The sequence below is a fragment of the Plectropomus leopardus genome, chromosome 9 (assembly GCF_008729295.1).
Source record: "Plectropomus leopardus isolate mb chromosome 9, YSFRI_Pleo_2.0, whole genome shotgun sequence".
Lineage (NCBI taxonomy): Eukaryota > Metazoa > Chordata > Actinopteri > Perciformes > Serranidae > Plectropomus > Plectropomus leopardus.
The window spans coordinates 19,569,586-19,590,745 of record NC_056471.1 but is presented as its reverse complement, the minus strand read 5'-3'; the positions used below and the strand labels follow the sequence as shown (position 1 = coordinate 19,590,745).

The 21,160-nt window shown below is 39.2% G+C and overlaps 1 protein-coding gene across 4 annotated transcripts in view; it reads right to left on the bottom strand.

Annotated features, from left to right (window-relative positions):
- Positions 1 to 21,160, bottom strand: part of mid2 (midline 2) — a 175,970-nt gene that overhangs the window by 14,154 nt on the left and 140,656 nt on the right. For all 4 annotated transcript variants that reach the window (XM_042493808.1, XM_042493809.1, XM_042493807.1 and 1 more), the window contains 4 exons: positions 19,744 to 19,892; positions 17,256 to 17,383; positions 16,996 to 17,139; positions 6,459 to 6,620 (listed from right to left, as the gene is read on the bottom strand). In XM_042493808.1, the coding sequence (XP_042349742.1) occupies positions 6,459 to 6,620; positions 16,996 to 17,139; positions 17,256 to 17,383; positions 19,744 to 19,892 (583 nt within the window). The remainder of the gene's footprint in view (positions 1 to 6,458; positions 6,621 to 16,995; positions 17,140 to 17,255; positions 17,384 to 19,743; positions 19,893 to 21,160) is intronic.

Here is a 21,160-nt window from a genome sequence, read left to right as displayed (position 1 = left end):
GGACAAGCTTTCCCCCTGATAGCAGCGGCTGCCAGAGAAGAAGATGACAGACAGTGGGAGTGGAAGAGGAAGGAGAGTGGGGAATTATCTTTTAGTGCAGTACTTCACTAACACTGGACATTATGTACTGTACTATACTGTAAAATGGATAGTGCAAGTGAGTACAAGACAGATTTGTTTTTCGAATTTCAGGTTGCTGTGAATTTTGATAGATTTTGCTCTCTTGGAAATTACATTTATACAATGCTTAGTCATTTTTTCAAATTAGATACTTTCATTGCTGCCCAGATGATATTAAAGGGACAGTTCACCCTCAAATCATACACATATTTTTCCTATTTCCTGTGGTGCTGTTTATCAATCTTGATGGTTGTGGTATGAGCTGCTTATGTCCGCTGTCTCTTGAATATAATGAAACTAGATGGCAATCAGCTTGTGTTGCTCAAAGTGCCAAAAAAATAGGCTACATTTGAAAAACTCAGCAGCAATGTCTCTTTCCAGAAATCATGACTGTGTTACTCAAGATAATCCACCGACCTTGTTGCGAGCGGGTTCATGTTGGAACTATTTTCTTTTCATATAACTACACCCACTAACAGTCTTACGAGCAGATGGAGGCTGCATCTACTAGCACCAGTAAGGTAGCTAACATTACAGCTCAGCTGAGGAGGACGCCAATGTTTACATCTCGCACTGTTACAAGCACAAGTCTTTCGGTCATCAGCAGATCCACACTTACTTCTGTGTGGTGATACAGTTGGTTGGTGTGGCTCAGTGAAAAGAAAATAGTTCCTACATGAAGCTGCTAACAACAAGGTCTGTGGATTATCTTGAGTAACTGGGTCATGATTTCTGGAAAGAAACATTGCTGTTGAGTTTTTCAAATGTCTTTTCTGGCACTTTAGGCACAAAAACCATCTGCCATTTAGTTCCTTTATATTCAAGAGAGGGCAGATATCTCTACAGCCGATCTCTTCAACACTCTGCAACTCACACCGAGACAATCTAGATTTATAAATAGCACTAACGGTAGGAGGAAAAATATGTATTAATATTTTGATTTTGGGGCTAACTGTGCCTTTAATAAGCAGTGTTTTTTTTGAGTACGAAGTAAGAAGTAGAAGTAAGTGCTACACTTTTGTACCTCGAGCATGTAATGGGGAGAAGTTCAGGAAAGATAGCAGGCTTACAGAGTACAGGACGGTCCTTAACCAAGTGCTTTCAGTGCCTAAACACGACTATAAAAAAGTTTAATAACACTTCAGTTGCTATGAGCTGATATTGTAGTGAGAACAAATTAAATACTTTGTTGGAGAACATTTTTTGCCAGAGACTTTAATTAACAACATTTCCACATTACCTTGATACAAGACATAATCCTGGTGGCATTAAACTTCCTTCAAACATGTTTGCTGTTGAAAATTAGTACCACAAAAAATATAATTTCAAGGGCTGCTGTGATTTTTTTCCTGATATTTGACCTCTTTCAAACTGCAGCACATGGTCTTTGTATATTTTGTGCAATGTGTGATCAAGATTTTTGAATGTGTTGTATACATTCAATATATAATAAGCTTTTTCTTCATTCATTTAATCGTAAAGATTTGATGTACATCTAAAGAAGTAAGAATACATGGTGTCACAGTCTGATGTGTCTTGATACCTTCAGATTTTTTGGAAAGGTTGGACTGAGTATCTGTAGTGGAGTAATTTAAGTTGCCTTTATTAGTTAGTCTTTTCTGTTTTCACTTTGTCAGTTTATCATTTATTATATTTATTATTTATTATTCCTTCCCCTCCCCGCCAGACTAATTTGTACTAATATAAACACACTTTTGCATTAACTGTTGTTATTAGCTGTTTAATTTCATATAGTGTGCATCATTATTTTTTCTGGTACTTATATGTATAATTAATCTGTTAATGTTAATTGCCAACACACACACACACACACACACACACATAAAAATATATATATTTCTTTTAATATAAACGTCAATAAAGGCAATAAAGCACCTATGAATATAGCACCTATACACACTCATCCCATTTATCGGTGTCAACGGACCCCATTAAAAATCTAAGTGCTACTTAGTGTTATTTATATTACACCCAGAAAGACTCATGAGTATCAGTGACAGCGAGCTGACTGCCAGCACCAGATAGCCTGCACTTCACCTCAAATCGCTCCCTGGCTACATGTCGTGCCCACATCACACAGGGGCAGTAATCCACTCTAATGCCGAAAGAAAGAGTTCAAGTTCTGACATGCTCCATGTCCCACAGGCAGGGTGTGTCTGTGACTTGGGGGGGCAGAGATTCAGATGAGAGGGCCTGCTGATCTTTGATGGATAAAGGGTTCACTTAATGTGCCAGATGGCAGTGTCAAATACAAGACAGGTGAAGCGCTAAAGACGAGCTAGAGCACTCTTTAGAGGCCCCTCACACTCTTTACTATAAAATGTATTTAATTGGTAAAATGAACATAAAACAGGGACAAAATATAAAGCATGCCCATGTGACGCATTAGTTTGAAGTCACATTCATACATCAAGAGAGAACCCACACCATCTGTAATAACACTTTAAAGACCAGCATTCATAGAATGCTACATCTTGCAAAGCAAAAAAAATCTAATTTCGGGGATTACATATACATTAAAACAGGAAATAAACAAGTTGTGATTGCAGTAACATCACTTCAAAAGAGTGCAGGCTGCACTGTAAATTCATACTTTTCCAAAGCAATCCTTTAACAGTTTTATATAAACTTCCCAACGGCAGCAGGTACTTGGGTCTAATCAAATTTTGTCTCATAAAGCATTAAGTACAGCAGCAGCTGTGCTGGCTTGTCCTTAAAGTTTGCAATAAAATTTTTTTTGGCCACTTGTGGGCAGAGGAAAAAAGTTGCGTACACAGTGTCACCATATTGTCACCTTCTAACTTACAGCAAACTTGCTAGCAAACTGGTTGCTTATTTACAAGTCCAGCAGTTACGGAGCAACATTATCATTCCTCTGGAATCGTGTTTGTGTACACCTGGTAAGTGTAAGTCACTCTCTTTTAGCTCTGTTTTTGGTCTTGAATCACTCTTGAAGGAGATGTTTTGGTTCCTACACTGATAAATGCTCCACTATGTTCACCAGCTAGACGCTGGTTGTGTCTGCCTGCTGTTTAGTACTAAGCAGGTAGTATACAGTGGAAAATTACAGCACTTTTTCTTTGAAAACAGCTGTCTGCTGCAGCCAGAAACGACACTATGAAAGCATTGAGAATGAACCAAAACAGTAGAAGTTTAGTCAGCTGAAACTCGGTATAAAGCTCTGCAAAGTTGACAGGAGCTGCAGATTCAAGTGATAATTCTCTGTAGGTTTTTTATTATGAACCCATTAAACTGTTAGATTGCTTTAACATAATCATTTGCTACATCATCATCATCAAAAAAAAAAAAAAAGATAATAGCTACTTTAAGAAACACAGCACAGTTTTCCAGCCACATACGGGCAACTGAGAGATCACCAAAGTTCTATTTCTCTCATCTCTAACACTGACAAAGGCAATGGCAAAAATGTTGAAACTAATCTTTCTATAGAGAAGTTAATCTCCAGAAAAGAAACGCTTGTTGTTAGTTCACGATTGTATTTCTTTCTGTCTCTGCTCGTTTATCAGTCTCAAAGTCAGAGCTGTCAGGTTAGTTTATGTGTTACCCCTGGATTTATGCCTGCTCACAGGCCCATTTAGAGAGCAAGAGAGAGAAATGCTGTGTTCACTCTCCGACTTCGTTCTTTTTTTTAATAACTATTTTCTGACTTTTGCCGTTATTAGATTGGCTAGATTATTAAGTGTAAAAGGGGGAGGGAGGGGGATGACACGTAGCAAAGCGACGCAGACTGGAGTCGAAACCCCGGCCGCAAAACAGCCCTCGCACATGGAGTGCCTCCTCACCAGACAAGCCACCAGGCACCTGGATACTTTTTCAATGGAAGCTGGTGACATGACCCCTGATACTTGTACCTGCGGACATGCAGACATGCCAAAAATCTGATATGAGCTGACCTAAACCTTTTCAGCACTCAAATGACGCGGTAAGGCATCAACCAATTACATTTTTTTGCTTTTTCGTTGATGCAGTGCTACATATCTGTTCATTTCAGTGCACAAGGGATGCAATGAAGGGAGGAAATGCAACATATTTTTGACCAAATGCAAACTTTGAAGCAAGTAGCAGACATACACAAGCCAGTAGCAACAAAACTACAAAACAACTTGAGCAACACTTTGACAATGACTCGGCTATTGCGTTGCCGGCAGCATAACAGTGAAGTGTGAGAGAGAGGGTGGTTGTCTGTGTCAGTGACTGAGAGCGAGAGAGAGAGATCATCCCCCGACTCTTGCAGTTTCTCACGCACCTATTTTACTCAGCAGAGTGTATCCAGATTACAGTTAATCCTAAATGCCACAGCCAGACTCCTGACAGCAGCTAAGACGAGTTGGCATATCGACTTCATTTTAGCTCCACTGCACTACTGATGCAATTTAAGACTGATTTCAAAATTTTATTGAGCACCCTAATCCAGAATTAGCCATACTGCTTAGGTTTTAACCCTTTATATGCTAGAATTGTGCCTGAGATTCTAGTGAGTAACATTTAGGTAGTGATCTGACTTTGCAGAGATGAACATATTGTCCCTCTTCACTGTTTAAAAAAGGAACATTGCAAATGCTTGTTAAGCACTTCTTATGTTTTCTTTGTTAATATGTAAATTAGGTTCACTGTAATCTGACATGATCCAACCAGCTTTAATGCGTTTATACATTTTCTCTGTTTATTTCCTCATATTTTGTTCACCTTTGCTTTATTTTGTTTCTTTCTGCCTTTATTATTTACTGTGTACTGCTACAGAGAAGGAGAAAAACAGAGTTCAAGTCCGGGACAAGAATCTGCTGCAGTGAGTGGAAAAAAACGAAAAAGCAGGAACAGGTAGAGAAGGTGTCAATTAAACACAATCTTTTCAAAGTGAAAAATACTCCATTCACCCAGTTAGTGAAACAACTATTGTATATGTGCTGGGAACAAGGAGAGTGCAAATCTCGAAGAAGCAAAGATGACAAAAAGACAACTCCCTCAGTGTTTAGAAACTCACTGCTAAACATGAAACTGAGGAACTTAGCTGAGACACAGTGAGAACCATAGTCACAAAGAAAGCCACTCAAAGAGAAAACTGAGTTTAAAGGGAATATAATGCTAACAATTAACAATCTTCACTTATTCTTGTGTATCACACCACGAAAAGTGAGTCTGAGTGGGTCTAAAAGTGATGAAAATGAATAACGAGATTCAAGATGACGGAGGTGTAGGAGAGCAAAATAAACAGAAAAGAAGCTCTTAAAATGCACCGTTTACTGAACTCTTCCATTAGCACATCTCAAATGTGACCGAAATGTTGGCACTGACACTTTCTGATATTGTGTGATTTATGACAAACACAGATATCTACCAAACATTGCTGCTCATACATTAGCAGCAGGAAGCTGCTAAAGCACGAGTTATAACAAGACTTAATGTGCACAGTGAGCTAATGTTGCTATAATTCAATTCATCTCACAATCTGGAGGATTTCATGACTGAGGGCTCATTCCTGCTTCCTTTATGCATGAAAATAGATACTTCTGTTTCAAACTTGTGAATGTCACTGCCCTTATACTTTCATGTTTACTTTATGTTGGCATAAATACAGCCAATAGATGGCACTAGAGGACAGAATCAAAAGTTTTACACAACAACAAACAAGGCAATGGTAAAAGAGGTCATAATAATGAACTTTTTAACGGAGGCAGTGTTGTAGATGGCGGTGGTCTTTGAGGCCATAAAATACATTGTGACATTAGGCCGGAAAACACTTTTCATTATATTATTGATTTTTTTCTGTTCTGCCTTTTTTTTTTTAAATGTCTGCATTGTCTCCTACAGTTATAGCTCTCTTGATTTACAGTACACCCATGATCTCTGGTGGCTCAGTTTCTTTTTCGTCCCTTTATGTTTGTGTATCTAATGTTGAGTGTAAATGAGTCAAAAAAGAAATTTGATACATTTTTAAAAGTAAATCTATCAAATTAAATAGTTAAAATCTATCAGGGAAGCCCTCTTGGAACATGCAAAGAAATGTGTCTGTGTTTGTGACGGTAATCTCTTTCAAAACCGGCACCAGTGCATTAATTTTCTTCTATGAATTAAAATCTAATCTAAACCAGTTCTAATTCTGCCACTCATCCTTCACTCATTTTAAAATCAGATAACCTCCCCTGAGGAAAGCTTTGATAGGAGACAACCTGTAAGTTATGTTGCACACATGAAACAGACAAAAGGAAACTTTGTATCAACTATCAAAAACAAAATTAACCAGGCTTGTAAATATTCATAGAAAAGCAAGCAGAGGTGTCACATGTGCTTTCACTTACTGTTGGTTTTGAGACGGGCTGGCTCACTGTTGCGGCTTCCCGCCTGGTTGATAGCCTTGACAAAGAAGATATAACGGGTGCCGCTCTGCAAGCCGTGCACCGTGTAGTGGTTCTGCTTGATGTTGGGTACGATCATCCAGCTGTCTGCAGAGTTGTATAAACCTGGTAGATTCAAGGACACACACACACACACATACACAGCATGAGTAACCACATTGTGTTGGTGTTTTTAAGGTAAGCACAGTGAGTCCTGCTGAGAATATTTTCAGTGATGTTCAAAACAGCAAGAAAACAATATTCCCCCAAAATCTGACCAGAGCTGTACGTTATTTTTTCTCTGAAGATCAAGTGAGTCATCACACAGTAAGAAGCTCAGAGGCCGCAGTGTTATGCAACATTTATGTGTACATAGTGATCCACCCCATTACCTTTCCATCAGGTTTATCATGGCGAGCTCCCCCGAGGCGATATTGTGTGTTCACTAAGCTGTATCTATGAGCCATTAGGAGTGAGGTACTTCCCATATGAGACAAAATGTCTGTAGTAAGCGCCTGAGGGCAAAAGAGTGTGAGCCTTTAATGTTCACATATATGGAACTGTGGGCAATACCAACATGACCCCAGTTGGCGGGTGCTTTGATTCAGAGCGGCTTGCAGTGGAGAGGGTTAGTAATGGCTGGGTTAGCGCTGCAGTCACTTGCTTCTAAACACAGTCTTTTCAGCTGCAACCGACTGTGAAGGATAAAAAGAAAATCTCAGCTCAGGGCTGAAGAGAGTCTCGTTGACAATGGGGTGCTTTTTTGGTCCCCTAGAGTTTAATTTACACATCAACATTACTGCTACTTTCACTTCAACTGACCCGCCATGTATGAAGTGGTCTGATTTTAAACCTGAGTGAGAGTGTAAATTTGCCAGTCCACTTTCTTTTTCAGGTTTTTAATATCATTCTGTAGCTTCCCAGTGATGTTCCTTATGTATTTAAATTTCAACATTCAACTTTTGGTTGAGGTACGCATGTTTTAGTGTTGAAATGCTATTTTCTAAAAATGTATTCCCGTGCAATCTGACATAGGTTTCTGCGTGATGATGCTGCTACATATAAATGTGTTGTCTACACACCAAAAGGTTCTGGTGCTCTGTTGACCAAAACTTAAAGAAACAATTTGTTGCAAAAGCCTGGAAAAGAGCCCAAGATAGGTTTTTTAATTAGTACTTATTTTGATTTTTAAGTGCTACTTAGTAAATGTCTTAGTGAGTGATCCAGGTACTCTGTCTATAACATAATGATGATTTGATTACACAGGATGCTTTGCTGTGTGTCTGAAAATGTATACGTTGGACGCTGGCCCTGGCTTGTTTTTGATTTTATGGTGTCTTATAAATAACTGTTTGCATGATACAATCTTCTTTGAGAATTGTTATCAATCTCATAAGCTAAGCAATATTCTGCTGTGGATGCCATGCTAGTTTGTGGCGCCACTTGTGTTGTCAAGATACTGATATTTCTAATTTTTGTATATTCAATACAATGCCTTATAAATGATCAATATACTGTATAATACCATTTTTGACACCACAGGGCAAACTTGACATTGAGGACAAACAATATAAATTTTATGTATTTTAAAAGATAAGTATAGCAAGGCTACAACATGACAAAGAAGACTGTGCATTTCTTGGTTAGTAGCAGAGAAAAGCAGAATGACAATAGTAAACATTAACAATAAAACAGAGTATGAAAGTGTCACTGGTAGTGTTGCATCAATACTGCCGTAAATAAGAATCCATAAAAAATCAATTAATCTGTATTTTTTTACTTTAACTACTCAAACAAAACCTGAATATAGATAATGCATGATTGCATCTATTACAGAGGATTTTTTTCACATGCTTTGAAAATCAATAAATAGTTTTTCACCTATAGAATAATGAGTGTTCTGTGAGGTAAAATGACCTGGCTTTGAAGAGAGCGATATAAAGGCTTCATTTACCAGTCAGAAAGGGCTGTCTGACAGCAAAGTAATGCAGTGGAAATATTCTACTGACTATGACTTTTGCAAAGTCCCATAATATAACCCCACTTCAACATATTTAAACTTATCCTTTCAGGTATTATTATGCTCCTACATCACTGCTTTTTGAGAGAGCGTTTCAATTTTGAGAAAAGCAGAAAAGAACGCAGATGGACTCTCCCTTTAAGCTGGCAGAGCTGTTGTGGAAGGCAGGTGTTTATTTGAATCAGATGTCGCAAAAGCTGGTGCATCTGACAGTCGCTGCTGCACTTGTGCTTCTACTGGATGTAGGAGAAAACAAACACAGTGTGAAGTTTTCCACTGTTGCTGCACTGACTGTGTTTTGCATTGGCATTGTCGTCGAGCACAGGTGACGAAAACCGATAAACATCTCTTACAGTACAGGGCATCTCTAACCACAGAATATATGCTGTGTTTGAAGAATAATTGAGTTATTAATTTCACCACCCTGAGCCTCACTAACAGCATGAGTAATACTGCCATGATGTGCCAACAGAAGTCCAGCAGAAATGATGTTTTATGAGCAAACAATGACCACCAGGCTTAATATTTCTTTCACCGGTTTAAAAAAAAAAAATCTGAGCACATTCAAATAAACCCTCGCCAAAACAAACAAAGTATCTTGTTTGGTATCACTACAGCTGAAGCTTATGTTTGTAGAGTTGAAGGTGGAATAATAATCCTTTTCATTGTCTCATCTTTCCTCTCCCCTGCAGATTTGCCGGGGAATAAAAATCCTGAAAGGGAGAGAGCTCTCAGGGCCATGCCTGCCTTGTCCCTTCTGGTGAGGATGCCTTGTGAATTATTGAACAAGATGGCAACAGCATGCATAAGTAATAGCCGAGAGTCTGCTTGTAAATATAAATACTTCACAGGACGCAAATAAGGCCTTTAAAAGTGAGGCGGCTTTAAGAATGAATGAGGGGAGGGGACTGTTAAAGTGAGTTTGAGGGCTGCATCTTTACATATCTGCCGAGTTTCACAAGCTTTTCTCAGACAAAGAAACGCTGAAGAGAGCTTTCATCTTCTTTTAAGAGAGTGAAGCAGTTTAAGAGGAGCTTCTTTACACCTTGCATTCACACGATCCGCTTTGTATCCAGAGATGGCCAGCAGATTATCTGCATTTTTTTTCAGCCTGCTCTTACAAATATGCATCCACTGTCAACAATGAAATCCTCACAAAAAAAGCAAGCGTGTTGTTCTGCTGGGACAGCTGTCCCTTGTTGTGAAAATTATGCCTCCCACCTGTCATTTCAGCCGCTTCCTGTAGAAATTAGAGAGGCTACGATGTTATGCGGGCTTTGGGAAAGAGACACTGGGGAAAGATGAGGGAGAAGGAATTCACACTGCTTTCCATTTTTAAAGCTTTTGATCTCCATAGCACCTCTCCCTTTTTGCAAAATCAAATTAGGTCAGTACACAGCAATACTGCTATTGCTACTCTTACCACTGTAAAGGGGCTTTCTGACACAAGCAGGGTGCTGGAGAGTGCTGTCACTTCAAAGTGTGGTGGAGCAATAACTGACTGTGCCATTGTTAAAAGAGTAAGAAAAGGGAAACTGGGGGGAAATGGATCAGCTTGTGTCTTGCATTCAGACTTCAAGTGTGTATGTGTGTATGTATAGTATTTGTGTGTCTGCTTGTGTTTGTGGACAGTTGAGAAGGGAACAGAAACACAAAGTATCCTGGGAGTAGAGGACGGGCCGTCTTTGATGATGCAATATAGAGTTGATAGTGAGTGTGAGTGTGTGTGGGTATGAGCCTGCATTGGTATGTGTTGCCGACCCAATTGCCAGAATAAATGTTGGCATTTCTGCAAATCACAGATGTGCAACACTTGTACATTATTATGTAGTGGATATGTTGACTTTATGTTTCTTTACATATCACCAATGCAGTGATTTTGTGTGGTTATGTTTAGGCACAAAAACTGCTTGGTGATGGTTAGATAAAGATCATGTTTGGGCTTAAAACACCCATGTTTGGTGGCACTATCACTGCTGTAAATGCAGCATATCTTGCTAAAATACACCTCTTTTTGATGGGACAATCATCTCTGGAAATGCAGAACACCCACTTTTAGTGACACAATTGCCGCTGGAATTGCTGTAGGTGTCTCGCTAAAAATCAACTGTTTTTGTTTGCACACTCACTGATAGAATTGTTTCCAATATCTCACTAAAATATACCCCTGTTTTGTGGCACAATAACTGTTTGAAATGCTGCAGTTGGCTTTCAAATAGTCAACTGTTTTGGTGGCACAACTGCCGCTGGAAATGCAGACAATGTCTTGCTAAAACACTTGCTTTTGGTGGGACATTAATCTCTGGAAATGCAGTCAGCATCTTGTTAAACATCCCCTTTTTGTGGCACAATCACTGCTAAATATTTTTCAGATGTTTCGCTAAAAAAACAACTAGCTTTGTTGTTTGTTGATCTTGGACAGTGGTCTACAGCTTAGCAGCCGTCTCCCCAAGGTGTCATCCCACCCCCCAACAACAAAGTCACTGCATATACATGTAATCAGAACTCCAAAGCTTTATGAACGTTTACATAATATGTCTGAAATATTCAAATGCAGCATATCTGTAGTTTGCAGAAATGTCCAATGCCAACATTTTCTGCATTTGTGTGTGTGTGTGTGTGTGTGTGTGTGTGTGTGTGTGTGTGTGCACTATGAATCAATAAAATGCATCATCTGCTTCTATCTCTTACCTCCACATAACTTTAAAAAGCATACGGTTGTGTTTTCAGTTTCCTACAAAGACTGAACCCTCATCAACATTTCATCAAACTCTGCTACAAAGATTGATCCTGCTGATACTCTGAAAGATGCCCTGTTGAGATACAGAGATGTTTTATCATTTCTGGGCTTTTCTAACGCCCACTGCGATACAGCTTTTCACCTGTGATAATCATATTAATACTTCACCATGGGCCAGTGCTTATGAATACACATGAAAGACAGATGAAACCAGCAGGTAGAGGTAGAGGTAAAGCAGGTTGCTATTGTGGTTAACATCTAGGGCTCAGAAAAATGTACAAATTGGGAATGGAGGCTGGAAAGAGGTGGTTGAAGTCATGCAGAGGAGGGAACAGGGGGGTGGACTTCTATTAGTTCAGACAGATACAATAAAATTGGATGAGCAGTGCAGGAAAAACTGATGCGTATGGAACTTGTGAGGCTATTTGGCTTCTAAACCTTGTTCGTTTAAAGGGTAATAGTTATCAATATGACAGCTGTGGGCAATGCGGAGAGGCATTAAAAGAAACAAAGTGGCTGTAGAGCTAACAGTGGTGCAGTGGAGGTAAAGTGGGAAGACTTTTCAGTGGAGGCCATGATGATGCCATTACATTTTTGACTGGCAAAACAGTGGCAGGGTTTCCTATTACCGAATAAGGGAAATTCTTTTTACTTATTTCAAGGTTGTTTTTTTGTCTTACAGTCATGTTTTTTTTAAGTAATGTTAAAGAGTTAGATGAGAAGATTGATACCACTCTCATGTGTACATGCTGAATATGCATCATAAAAACAGGCAAGCCTAGCTCTATCCAAAGGCAACAAAATCCCTCTACAAGCATCTCTGAAACTCACTGATTAACTTGTTATAGCTTATTTATTTAATCAAAAGAAAAGAGAAAAGAGTAAAAATAATTAAAAAAAAAAATTCAAAGGGTTATGTGCTGAATATTTCTTGGCTGAGTGTAATGACTCAGTTGTACAGTTGTGCACAGACTCAACTGCTCTGGGTCAGGTACATGCTGGTAACCTGCAAAAAAGTTGTGAAAGGGGTAGAAATAAACATAGAAATAGAAATTCGGGCATAGCCAATAAAAGAGACTTTTGTGATTTGTGGTGCAAGAACACAGACCCCAGTTTAAACCAGGGACTGCAGACTTTTTTACACACCAACCCCAGCATAGTGAGTAGCCAGTCAGTTGGTGATTGATTTTGCCAATTAGGCTATGCTTAATATGATTTTAATTCATGTTCATTCATATTTTTATAGTAAGGCTTCTCCTAATAGTTGATAGACTTACGAGCAGCTGTAATAATCTTACTGGGCTATTTCATTTATTATTATCAATATTTCCTCTTATTGAAATATTGTATATATATGTGTATGTCTTTGTGTGTATGCATGTACGTTTATACATATTTTTTATAATTACTATTTTTGTGTTTTTTGGACAGCACTTTGTGCTTTTGCTTGAAAAGTGCTCTACAAATAAAGTTTTTTTTTATTATTATTACTATGTTACATCTTCCAACTGTGCTGTAAAGATAGTAAAAATGAATCACTACAGGATGAATGACTGTGGAGTGTTTAATCACAGGTTGGGTCACAGGACATTTATTAAAATGCAGGGCCAGTCTGAATATCACTTGGATAGCATTAGGGGCAAAAGGTCGGTTCTGGTGCTGATCTGGACCCATACAGGACCTGCTCCAGCATACTAGTGTATTTCCCAAAATATGAAACTACTCCTTCAAAGTTACTTATTGTGAATGCACGTATATTAAGACCATTAAAGTGGAATAAGCACAGACTGAAATGTAACCCCAAGATCAATTTAAATGTGTATCAGAGAAAAGTGACATATCATTTATGGATATTGTTATACTTCAGTGTTGTATTATCAATGAAACAAATAGGATGTAGTACAGTGTTTGGAGGAAAAACATAATCAAAAGAGTATGAATAAACGCTGAAGGCTCAAAAGGAAAAGTTATACCCAATTCTATTTCTAGATCGATAAATCGCCTATTACTCGTTTCTGTTTTTATATCTCTCTTGTTCTCTTGACATCTCTTGATCTTTATTGCAGGAATTAACATCAGAAAATAAACTGACTATATTATGTCTGATTGGGTGAGCCTGTGAGAAACAGAAAACAAATATTTTCAGTGGAGAAAGTGCACAGAATAAGTAGACAGTTGAGGATGTCAGCTGGCAGAAAAACAAAAGGGTCAACAACGCTAGACACTGCAACTTGCACAGGGCCGCAGGTAGCAGCTTCACTATTACAGTGCAGACATCTTTACTTGAGTCATATTTGGCTTTTTGACACTGCATACTTTTCTCCATGGTATTTGGTTTCACTTGCTGATTCTATTTTCTGCTGCTGTGCTTGGGTGATCCTGCAGAGGCAGGGATCACACGACCCTCCTTCTCTTGGGAGGGCCAAGGATGAGGCCGGGAGAGAGGAAAAAAACGAGAGAGAAAAGATGGCGCTCAAGTGGGAGCATTTAGCCACTTGGAAAGTTTGAAAAAAAAATGCGATGGTAAAAACTCAAGTGGCATGGCAGGCTAAATGGGTTTCTCTCTTTCTCAGTTTCTCCTGTGAATTTCTGAGGACTCTGTGGCAGCACACGGCTGAATATCTGAGTCACTCAGTCTATCACAGCTGAAATGTATCCTGATGTTTCAAATGGCTGGGGCACTTGAGTTACATGGTTAGATGGAGAAATGTCAGGCTCCGCAGAGAGGAGGAGAGGGGCAGAGGAGGAGAGGAGAGGAGATGGTGAAAGGATCAAAGAGTGGAGCAAAAGTGGAGAGACACAGGTGTGTGTGTGTGTGTGCACATGGACGGTCATGTACGTTAATCATATCCTCCTCATATCAGTAAGTGGTAATTCTCACCTTCCATATGTAACCATTATCCACTCTGATTCTCATCTATTCCTCTCCTCCTCCACAGTGGTCTTTCTCTCCCTTTATTTATGTAGTGACAGACAATCAGCTGTAATGCTGATTAGCTGATGGCGGTCAGATTTGAAGCAAATATGTAAATCCTGTCTGGATCATTAGATCTTTAAATAAGGATTTCATCAGAAAAATGCTGGCTTCACACTGGCCACGTAATGGCTGCAAAGCACGCCGATTTTTGTGAATCTGGCTGGAAAACCCACTAAATACTCTGTTTTGAACAATATAAATGGTATATTACATGTGGTATACATGATCTTACCATGACAAATGATACATTATGCATCTAGTGCTTTCACAATGCTTGTCAGTTGTCTTTAAGCACAGTGGGAGGGGGCGAACAGACACACAGAGACAGACAGGCACACAGGGATGCACACGCACTTAGACATACACATACAGATATACAGCCAGAGACACACAAGCAAGCAGGGACAGAGAGACAGGGACAGAGCTCTCTGAGTACGAAAGGAGCAGAGAAGGAGAATCACTGCTGACTGGTGCTGCGAAATGTGCTCCTGGTCTCGAGCTTGATTTGGCCTACCCTGACATGCTGGGTTCAGGTTGGGCTGTATTTTTTTTTCTTATTGGTTCCAGTCGTGTTCTTGCTAAATTAGCTGTTTCTTCTTTGTTTGTTTTTTAGGAAACTGGCAGTTCTCATGTGTAAATGTCAGGAGTTTTGAATCAAGTGGGAAAGAGACAGAAAAATGAGGGTGGTAGTGATGGAGAACTAGGGGAGACAGAGAGAGACATGTTTAAGTCTTTAAAAATAAATAGATTTAATTTACAGTCAAAACTGCTGCTGTGGGTCGGCTCAGGTCAGGCTTGGGCAGAAACTGTGCGGGTTTATGCAGGGTCGGGCCTGATTGTTTGGGCCCCATCAGAGCTCAAATACCTTGCAAAATATGGGAAGGATAAAGGAACTTGGAAAAAATGGCCAAACATCTACATAAGAATAACTATTCGTCACTACAGTGGTTGGTTTAACTTTAACAGAGGAATTAGAAAATGTTCTGAGCCTTTATGCTCTGGTGTTATGAGCCAAAACATTAGGGGCTGCACACACAACCACATGGTGGTGACATTGGATCCGCAATCTGCGTTGAAAACTAATTACTTGCTCCTAATAATTACATTATGACAGCAGCTCTATATGGTGCAGCTTTACTAATTACATATGTAACAAGAGAAGCACTGAATAAAAGACCCTTGCCATGGCTGGATACAGATGGATTAATGAGGCAAATTAGACAATACAAGAACACATCTGAGAGGTTTTAATTCTACTGGCGGATCCAAAATTATAGCAACATATCGCAAATATAGATCCGGATATTTTTACAAGCCTGAAAACATGGATTTGGTATGGAGGAGGTCAAAAGAGGGCAGCAGGGATTTTACATCCTCATCTCTTGTTTCTCTGTTTCTACAGACTGTTCATGCAGCTTAAACCAAAAAACAGATACTAAATGGTGAATCTATTTAAAGCGTTCCCGCGTGATATATACTGTATGTCCTATTTTTATAACAAGAAGTCCTGATAACTCAGCTCTATGTCTCTATAAATATGGAGGACAACAAAGCCCAAAGCTGGACAAAAACTCTGGGTTATGCAACACTGTTTGTATAAAATATTGAGCATATGAAAATAAAACTGAGCAATTCTTGAAGGATCGTGGTGCTCCATTTTATTTCTCTCTGTAAGTGAAGATTATTGTGTTTCTTCTCTTATGTGAGAAGGTGCAGATATGTATCTTTGTATTATAAAGACTGGGGGACTCTTATTATGGTGGCTGCTATGAATAAACTGTCCTCTCCCATATGCTCATAAGCATATTGTTTTTCTGTGCATTTGGGAGTCAAAAGAAACGCCCTTTCAATTGATCTGAACTGAGACAATCTTTTGCTGAACAGCAGCCACAATAACAGGAAACTGGTAAATGCTAAAATGTAGCACAACTGTACCACAAAAGTAAGAGTATTAAAGTCAGGAAACTGACCTATTAATGCAAGTTATGTAGTAACATCCAATCAAAATGAACTAACATTAAGCTACTGGTCATTATAGACCATATGAAACTGAAGCAGTAAAACCTCTGATTGTACTGATTGGAGCAAGAATGGGTTTTATTGCTTATAAATTGAACTGTTCATTTGTGAGAGGGAGACTATGTCATTTCTTATTTCAAATGTTACATAGTCTCACTTTAAAAGCTCTTTAAATTTGACATCGTTTGATAAAAACACTCTTGATGATTAAAACACTACTGATGCCAGAGACATCCACTGATCTCTAACCTTTGAAGTTACCATGCAGGTACTTTGCTTTAATTATATAGCAGGAGCCTCCATGTTAGCGGCCTACAAGAGTGCAGTTAGAATCATGTATAACCAGTGTTACTCACTTGTTTCTATTGGGCTCCCACACATTTTCATTTTTCAAAAACTTTTCCATGACCTTTCAAGGACCCATTATTTCCCTGCCACACTTGCCCGGCGTTTTTCTAACATATAAGATTCAAACTCAATTCAAAGAAAAATTTAAGCTAGCTGGCATACATGAGAGGAGAGATGGGACAAAGGGAGAAAATGGAGAAATGTGTTCTTTGAAAGCTCTAAATGGGCAGTTTGATATTTACAGGAAATACTTCCTTTATAAAACACAGAAAAATTCACTATTTAAAGCATTTAATCACCTGAACATGAATTTCCTTTTAGGCTCAAATAATAGGTGCATGTGATCAACAGCAATGATCATTTTCTGCGTGTGTGTGTGTGTGTGTACAAGACTCACTGATGAAATTTGTCTGGCCGGTGTAGATGGTGTATTGCAGCTCATAGGAGGTGACGCTGAACTCGTCCTCTGACGTCCAGTGAACAGTGATGGTGTCATGGGAGGCGGTGCACAGTTCGTCTCTTATGGATGGCGGGTTGGGAGCTACACAGGACGAAAGAACATGATTCATATTAAAAACAAATATGGTCTTAATAATCTTGTCTGATTTAACATAGAAGTACTTCCTGATGAGATAATGTGTCACCTTCAGCTCTTACCTGTTAGGTAATCTAGCCCTTCCAGAATCTTCTTCTCTCTCGAGAAGTCCAGGGCGAAGTTGTCAAAAGCCTCGTTCAGGTTGACGTCAGGGATGAGTACCTGGGAGGAGGCTGTCGCCATGGCAACCCTTTAGAGCGGTCATGGCATGGGAGTGAGGAAGAGAAAATGTCAGGGGAATGGCAGAGAGGTGAGGGAGCAGAGCAGAGCCGAGACGTCAGAAGAGGCGATGAGACGAAGGGAGGGGAGGAACAGGGAAAGATGAAGGGTGATGAAGAGGTGGACAAATGTGAGGAGAGAGGTGAAGGAAGTGAGGTGAGAAGAGGGGAGAGGTGGCAGGTTGTGAGAAAAAAATAAGGAAGAGAGAAAGGGAAATTTTTTTTTAAAAAAATGCACAATATAGAAATAAAAAATAGAAATCAAACAGAAGTGTCTGCAACCTGCCCTCCATAAACTACCACTAACCCACAGTTGATGTTAACTCAGAGAGCCATCATAACAAAGACAAACACAGACACACATTGACACAGTCTGACTCCACAGTCTGCGCAGCTTTGTGGAAACTTGTGCCTACTTCTGCTTTGAGCATCAGTGAGCCGTCTGCGGCAGGAGCCAGCCTGAACCACAGCACTGGCAAGGTTACAGGGCAGCACAGAGCGGAGCATAGAGCAGAGCTCGTCCTTGAGACTTTTGCTCCCCAGTGAAGAGAAACCAGTCGATCAATAGTTCGGCCAGGTGCTGGAAAAAGCAGAGTCTGGGCCAAATTTTAAAAAATGCTACGCTAGCTGCAGATTTAGCACAGACCTTTGTCTGTGTGAGAGAAAGAGTGAGCGAGCTGCGGTGGGAAGAAGGGATGAAGGTATTACAGAAGTATGCAGGTGGAAAGAGAAACCGCAGGGCTGGCTGCTTAAAAGACAGATGATTTTCACCAGAGGCCTGGGATTGATCGCAGCAGCTTAAGAGGTTTGATATAATGCTGATTTCACCAGCAGCCTTACTCTAAGATTGGATTTCATCGAAGGAAAAAGTGAAACTCATTGTAGGGCAGGGCTTTTAAAATGTTTGTGTCTTAACACTTATAATACCAGAATCTGAAACCTTTGAAACTTGGGCAAATCTTGCTTTTTTTTCTTTTGAAAAACTTGTAAAGCAGGCAATGAGCAACTTAAGAAGAAAGGAACCAAAAATGAGCAAGAAATCAATGAAAAGTAACAAAAAATAGAAAAGAAAAAAAAACACAAGAGAAAACAAGGAAATGACCTGAACAAAGCATTTAAAAATTCTAATAATTTTAAATGTGTAATTATGATAACTTTAAATATAAATATGTTATAGACATTTTTCCCTATCTTTTTAAAAAATAATTCTCCAGATTACTGTTGTCTTGAAAAGTTGCTCATTGTCTTTCCTTTATTTTTGAAAGAAATCAAAGCAATTTGTTCAGGGGTTCAAAGGTTTAAATACTTGTGAAAGGTGTCTGAAAGGGTTTCAAAGGGTTTAACTTCAATACAAGTACTAAAAAATGACAATACTTAACATCTCTTTCAATACCATGGCAAAAACAAAACAAAGTTTGAGAAATACAAATAAGATTTTTTCCCTCTTTTCTTTATTAGACAACCGCACACTGTGTTGGTAGAGAAAAAGTGACTGAGTACATGCCTCCGGTCACATGGTGGGTTTGTTTGTGAAGAGAATGCTGTAACAGCTTTTGATTTTCTTCCACGTTGTTTCATCTTTCCAGCCTTAGGTTACAAATCTGATTGTAGATCTTTTTTTTTTTTTTTTTAAAGCTTTGGTAGTTTTGATTCTATCAAATGTATGAATATCAGAGATTGTTTCATTTCAAATGTGGTGTTGAAAAGTAACAATATTTTTCACAGTCTTAGGTACCACTTATGGTCTCTTTGGGCATTTATTCCTGTATGTCCTTTTTTTTTTTGTTTTTTTTTTTTTTAACATTTTTTCTTTTTTAAAACTCTAAAGTCCCTTCCCAACTGCAAATGAAACCCACTTGATCATCTGGATGGATGCTTGTTTTAGCCTCTTTGATGGTGCATTGCAATGACAGGCCACCACAAAAACCGTCCGCCTCCAACCACACAGCACTCAAACATCGTTCAATATTTAGTCAGCGCCAAGTTTGACAGACACTGAGTAAGTAAGAGATATAAAAAAAAAGAAGCAACCATCGTAAAATTCTTGTCTCCTGCCAAGCCCTATATTTGTCTCTAATCTGTTGACAATGGAAAAGCAGTCTATTGTCTATTTTATCATTTTTTTCTGGGTTAAAAAACCAACATACACCCACAAATTTGGGTGAAAAGGAGGTATAAGAAGCCTGTTAATTTGCATATGTCATTCACCAGTGATGTTAAGTGTATTAACCAACTATTGAAAACTACAATATTACCTCCACATCACCACTGATGTGGGCAAAGTTAACCAATTTACTGTGTAGGCGCAGATGCGTGTCTCTTAAAAACCCACCTTTCTGCTACATTTCGGGCGGTCTGGAGAAAGCGGGCGTGGTCGTTCTCCTTCAGGCTCTGCTCTGCTTGTGTGATTAAAGCACTGGAGCGCTCTAGACACTGGCGGCAGTTTGCAATCTGCTGAGCCAACTTACGCAGCTTCATCACCTGGAACAAACACAAATACAGACCATGTTGCTGTGTTGCGACACACCAATTTATATTCATTTGTTCAATGTGAGCCTTTAAGGGATATAGCACTGTTTTGGTGACTGGACTGTTCAATTTTGCCCTTGGTCTCTCTATAAAAAGCATTCATCATTGTGACAGCTACTAATCCACAAATATGTTCAACACCTCCAGAAAATGTAATTAAGCTTTGCTGCCAAATTACTGCAGGAAAGTCAGCCGTAGTAGCACCCCCTGAGATGATCCCTGCGAGGTGAAACCAACAAATTGCCATAAGTTTTATTACTGTTGGAGAACAACAATATTAAAACAAACACAATGCCTCTGTGGGAATCTTGGATCGATATCTAATGTCTTAGACACGGATCAAATATTATCCTGTCAGAGGAGTCTTAAAATGATGTTCCATTAATTTTACTTGTAGATACAGTGAGCACAGGCATTATCACAACTTATGTGTTAAACAGATGAAAGAGGAAGGAACAATCTGTGTTAGGATGCCATTCTACAACTAGCAGTGCTGAAAATTTAACCCATGCTCAAAAAAATAAAATTCATGGCTGTCATACACTAAATAATAAACATCTAGATTCCGCGGTGAAGCACAAGCATAGACAGGGGTGTCATAGTGAGGGGAAAAGTAGAACTGAAAAGTCTGGCTTTCTTTGCAAATGTTTATTTCTCATTAGTGTCACAACTAAATGAGAATTTGCTGAATTAATCAGATTAAATGCTGTACTTTGTAAAAAAAATGTGGAACCTATCTGAGGCCCCTCTTACCCTTAAAAGCCACAAAATGGTTCAGACCACCCCTTCTTTTGAATTTGTTTCTAAACATATCCAAGTGACTACTTCTGTTGCATACGGTCATGCTGTTCTACAAAAAGAAACTAAAGAGAGAGGGGAAAGAAAGTAATCTGATATTGTAATTTTTTTTTAAATGTTCATGAGAGGTGGGGGGCAGGAGGCCCACTGTGACTGTTTATGCCTAGGGCCCAGAATTTAGTGCTACGCTTCTGCTCATATACACAGTGATGCAGATACGGAAAGGAAAACACAACGACAGATAAACACCCAGCATGCAGCAGAGAGAGCAGAGTCATGGTTATGAGGTGAGAGTTGAAGTGAAGCCACTGGCTTTTAATTCTCACATTGACCTTGTGATCATATTGCATAATAGGAGGGCAGAGGTGAATGGCTTAATGCATTGTTATCCAATATAATGACAGCCAGAGCAAGAGGTACAG